The following is a 5275-nucleotide window of genomic DNA, read 5'->3' as shown; positions in this document are numbered from 1 at the left end:
CCTTCCTTCCTTCCTTCCTTCCTTCCTTCTTTTTTTCTTGTTTTTCGAGACAGTGTCTCACTATGTAGCTGAGACTGACCTGGAACTCACTGTGTAGCCCCGGCTGGTCTCAAACTCACAGCGATCCTCCTGCCTCAGCCTCCTGAGTGCTGGGATGACAGGCGTGCACCACCACGCCCGGCTGCTGTGTTTCTTTAAAGGCAAAGTCATTCACAAATAGAAGCATCCTGGAGGTCTCAGCCTGATGACACATTGAAGTAGTTGCAGGAGGTAGTCTAGTCCCCTGAGTTTACCCTGTGCAGAGCAGACCCCAGGCCTGGAGGATGTTCTGCTAGTGGAGTTGAGGGGATACTCAGCCTGGATACAAGTGGGGTAGACCCTCCTGTGGGGATCCTGGGCAGGTTGACCCCCACTTCAGTTACGGTAGAGGTGACTGAGCACAGCCAAGACCTGTGAGAGCCATGGACATGTGGAGGACACGTGGAAGCTACGTGGACGCTGTTGAGCCAGATGTCTGGGTCCTGGGGACACAAAGGGAGTTGAGACCCCTCTGCTCCTGGAGATGACTGGAGATGGAGAAGCAGGATTGGGCAGGGGAGCAGCATCCAGAAGGGGTGTCTTGAGCAAGCCTGTACCTAATACCTTTGGGGGCCGTCAGGCAGAAGAGTAATTTTTTAGCAGTAGCGGTATAGCTGGACGGAGGGTGCCGTGGGAAGGCGGCCTTCCGTGTGCGAGAACAGTCCTAATTTCAGCCCAGCTTCAGGCTTGCTTATGGAGATGCTGCTTAGTGGGGTCCCCCAAGCCTCACCGTGGCTCATCAGCCCATCTCGGAGCTTCTATCAACTGGGGAGGAAGTGCTGGTAGAGGTAAGAAAGGAGCACTTACCCCACCGTGTGGTAGACTTGTTGCCACTAGGGGTGGGAGCAGTGACTTTGCTGTTCTATTTTGTAGTTTTCAGACTATTTCCATCATTAGGAAGGGAAAATGAAAGCATGTCAGAGATGATTTTGAGGTTATTTCATAGCATTTACAAGGAGGCCTGAATTACAGAGCAAGGCACTGTTTCAAAAAAAAAAAAAAAAGAAGAAGAAAGGAAGCAAAAAAGAAAAAATAATTAAAAAAAAAAAAAAGCAGGGCATGGTGGTGCACGCCTGTAATCCCAGCACCCAGGAGGCAGAGGCAGGGGGATCGCTGTGAGTTCGAGACCAGCCTGGGCTGCATAGTGAGTTCCAGGTCAGTCTCAACTACATAGTGAGACCCTGTCTCAAAAAAAAAGTAAATAAAATAAAAAAATAAACAGCTGGGAGGGCCAGGAATTTAGGTGAGTGGTTCCGCTGCCTGCCTTGCAAGCTTAAGGACCTGAGTTCAATCCCCGGAACCCAAGAAAAAAAGAAAAAAAATTAACATCTGGGGAGAAACATAAACAGCTGGGAACTATGGCACAGGTCTGGACTGCATTTTTACTGAGGTTCACTTCAGGTCTTACCTGCACCATGTGTGCAGACAGCCTGTCTCATCTGTTGTGCTTACACTGCGTCGGGGAGCAGCATAGTAAATGACAGGATGGATTGACCTAGTTTACAGGGGAGTGCAAGGAGACTGCTCTCACACCCACAGCCTTATTTCAGGAATAGAACGAGATAGAGATGAAATTGTTACAAACAGTTCATTGCTTTGCCTCACCCCCTCAGGCTCTGGAAGAATAAGATAAATACATATTAAATTTCCATCTATTAGAAATTGTTTGAGTTCTTATAAAGAAGGCTGATAGAAGACTCTTGTTTATTTTTCATCAAGAATATAGACACAGAAGCTCTGTTCACACCTCCCTTCTTGGACCACAGAGGGCAATTCTTACATCCCTTGCCCACAGTCAAAATCTGAGTCACATCCACATGTCTGAAGGGCTTGGCTATGTTAAAGCTTTGAGTTCTGAGATTCGGCTTTGGAAGTGCAAGCAAACCTAGTAACATGTTAGTGCAAAAACCTTACAGAAACAGTTTAGCCTATTATGAAATGTGATCAGTTTGACTGCTCTGGGACGACAGATCCTCTTGAGTTCTAAAATCCTCGGGTTCTGTCCCTGGCAGTACCTACCCTTCATTTTAAAAGTATGCCTCTGCCTGAGGGACCAGGAGAGGCCAGCCCCCAGATTCCTTCACTGTTTGCCATGACCCATGCGGACAACACAGTCAGCATCTCCTGGGAATACTGTGGTCAGCTCTTCACAAGACATGAGAGGAGAGTAATAGTGAGTTACCACGTGTATCAGTGTTTGAGTTTGCGTAATTGTCAGGGGAAGCTATTATTCCATGTAAAAAGAGAAACCTAGAACTTAATGGAGTGGCCTTGGGTCCTGTCTGCTGTCTGGAGTGTTCCTGGGACACCTGTGCTCCCTTTGCCAGTTACCCAGGTCTTGTGGTGACCAAGCTCTGAATCTGCTAGAGCATGGTGATAGGACCGGGCTTTCCTCGGATGGTTTAGATCACACAGGAATGTGCTCTGTGCCTCTCTGGCCTATCTAGAGGAGGTTCATGCTGACTATGAAAGAGGGCATTCCCAAGAGCATCTGGTGAAGGCTGCCATTTCACTTGGCCCGCAAGACTCTAGACTCCACTTTTTAGGTAAGTGGCTTACGTATGTTAAAAGATACTGAATAAGTGGCTGGTGTATTTCGTGTAAGTGCAGGACATCCCTTTGTGTGCCCCTTGCCATACATTTTCTTTCTGTTTTTTTTTCTCCTCCCTAATGGGGATAGAACTTAGGACCTTGTGCCTGCAAGGCAGGTGCAGTGCCACTGAGCTAAATCCTTGGCCCCCATGCCATGTATTTTCTGCGTCTGAACGTTGAGAAGCTGTAGAGGTTGGCCCTTTATCCCACAGTAGATTGGCAGGGATAGGGAGTTGGTATGTTCCAGAAACAGTGTGTTTTCCTCCGATATCAAATTCAGCTGTTCATCATAAAGAGTCATAGTGTCCAAGGTGTTTCAGTGTTTCAGTGTTTCATCCTGCCCATAACTCCCTAAATCTGAGTGGTCTCAGCAGTTGAATCTGGATTTGTACCTGGCAGTTCTTAAAGGCTGTGAATTTTTACAGAGCTTGATATTTTGCTCTTTCTTCTCGATGCTCTAGGGTTCTTTTTTTTAAAAGATAAGGTCTTGCTATGTAGTTCAGGCCAGTCTTGAGCTCACTATGTATCCCATGCTGACCTTAAACTCCTGGTGATCCTCCTGCCTCAGCATCCCAAGTGCTGGGATTACAGGCGCGCACCAACATGCCCGGCTCTGTGTGGTTCTTTTAAGAAATAAAAATCATGTCATTCTACCAGCACAGCATCTCCTCAGCATTCTAATGGGAGTTCTGTGGTATGGCTTTTGTGCTTTGCCTCGCAGGACACTTTGGCCTGGACTTCTCACATTTGGCTGAGTGCACTTACTCCCTGCCTATTTGCAGTGACTCTCTTAGCCTTAGGTGTCTTTCCTAGGAGGCCTGCCATGTACCCACACCCTCACCTTCCACCTCCTTGGATCCCCTGCTGAGTGCCGGTCTTCTCTCCACAGATCCGGATGGCCAGTTGTACCACATGCCACCTGCCCAGGATGAGGAGCCTCCTACCTGCACTGATGAGTTTGATGACTTTGTCACCTACGAGGCAAGTCTGGATGCTCCCCATCTTCCTCTGTGTGCTGTACATCTTGCTTCCTGAGCCTCCTGTTGCAGTTTTCAGAGATGATATGAAGAGAAGGGGGGCTAGATAGAGGTCTCTGGGGATTCTTGGCTGTGGCAGGAGGTCAGTGTCTGTTTTACGTGCAGCTCTCAGGGAGGGGGGTGGGTTGTGTGTGGGAGTCCTCCCTGGAGCAGAGGACAGGTGCGTGATAGGGCTCTAGGTGATACTGCTATCACCTGCCAGTCGAGGGCAGAGGAGAAGGCTCGGAGATTTCCTTTTATGGAACCTCAGATGGTTTTCTGTGTTGGGGGATATTTGATTAATTCCTGCTCCTTCATACTCCATCCCTTGCTCCCAGGTGCAGCCAGGGTTGTCATGGTAACATGACATCTTCTTTGTGAGTCTCTTGTCAGTATAGCTGAGCAGAAGGTCACAGTCAAGGAAAACAGGCCAGTCACTGTACCCAGCAGACTAGACCTAGTCCAGGGTCTTGGGGGCCAAGTGGCTGGATCCGGATTGTTTTCTTTTTCTTTTTCTTTCTTTCCTTTCCTTTCCTTTCCTCCTTTTTTTTTCTTTTGGCACTGGGGATTGAACTCAGGTCCTTGTGTTTGCGAGGCAGGTGTGGTGCCACTGAGCTAAATCTCCAGCCCTGGATTGTTTTCTTTATGAAATCTGTGGAGCCTCAGCTACTCAAGAGGCCCACTGCTGCCAGCCTTCTGTTGCTCACTGTCCAGGAAGAAGGGCAGAGCCAGGAGCCGGGGGCCCTGAAGTGCCTTACTTCAGTTCTCTGAGCCTTGCCTCTTTCGTCACATGAGGGTTATGTCCAGTAGGGTCCAAGCCGGGCAGCTTCTGAGTTCAGTGGCCAAGGGGCCCAGGGTTGCCACTGCTGACTTTTGTGCTTCCTCTCTGTGCTTGCTCTGGGAAGCTGCCCTAGCTATTGTCATCCTCTGGTAGCCAGATTTATTTCCTGGCTGCCTGTTGCTTTGGCCCACACAGACCCCAGCTATCTGAGAGCCATCGCCGTTCCCAGCTTTGTCCCAAGGAACAAAGAGGGCCAGAGTCCTGCCTTGTGTTCCTAGTTGGGCTCTGCCTGGCTTGTTCATCCTGCCTGTGCCTGGTGAGTTTCAGAGTGTGGAGCAGGAAGGCACCTCAGGTTTTCAGATTCTGATTTCTTTTTTATTGTTTGGTACTGGGATCGAACTTGGGACCTTGTGCTTTCGAGGCATGTGGCAGAACCATTGAGCTGAATCCCTGGCCCTTCATTTCTTCTTTAGAATGGTGTAAACGTTTTCTGAGTTTTTATTACCTTTTTTTTTCTTTTTTTGAGGCAGGTCTTGTTGTGTAGTTCAGACTGGCCTTGAATTCACTATGTAGCTGGGGCTGGCCTCAAAGTTGCAGAGATCCTCCTGCTTCAGCCTCCCAAGTGCTGGGATTACAGGCATGTGCCACTAGGCCTTGCTTTTATTACCTATTTTTAACAGGTTTTTATTTTATTTTATTTTAGTACCAGGGATTGAACTCAGGAACTCAGGACCCTGTGGCCCCACTGAGCTAAATCCCCAGCTTTTTTTTTTTTTTTTTTTTTTTTTTTTTTTTTTTTTTCGGGGTT

The 5275-nt window shown here is 48.3% G+C and overlaps 1 protein-coding gene across 4 annotated transcripts in view; it reads left to right on the top strand.

Moving 5' to 3' along the window:
- Positions 1-5275, top strand: part of Rab11fip3 (RAB11 family interacting protein 3) — a 44341-nt gene that overhangs the window by 6855 nt on the left and 32211 nt on the right. For all 4 annotated transcript variants that reach the window (XM_010620602.3, XM_010620605.2, XM_010620601.3 and 1 more), the window contains exon 2: positions 3560-3651. In XM_010620602.3, the coding sequence (XP_010618904.1) occupies positions 3583-3651 (69 nt within the window). In that variant the 5' untranslated portion in view covers positions 3560-3582. The remainder of the gene's footprint in view (positions 1-3559; positions 3652-5275) is intronic.

Source organism: Fukomys damarensis, unplaced genomic scaffold, assembly GCF_012274545.1.
Source record: "Fukomys damarensis isolate Sample0158 unplaced genomic scaffold, DMR_v1.0_HiC HiC_scaffold_34, whole genome shotgun sequence".
NCBI classification, from domain to species: domain Eukaryota; kingdom Metazoa; phylum Chordata; class Mammalia; order Rodentia; family Bathyergidae; genus Fukomys; species Fukomys damarensis.
This window is presented reverse-complemented; position numbering and strand designations above follow the sequence as displayed.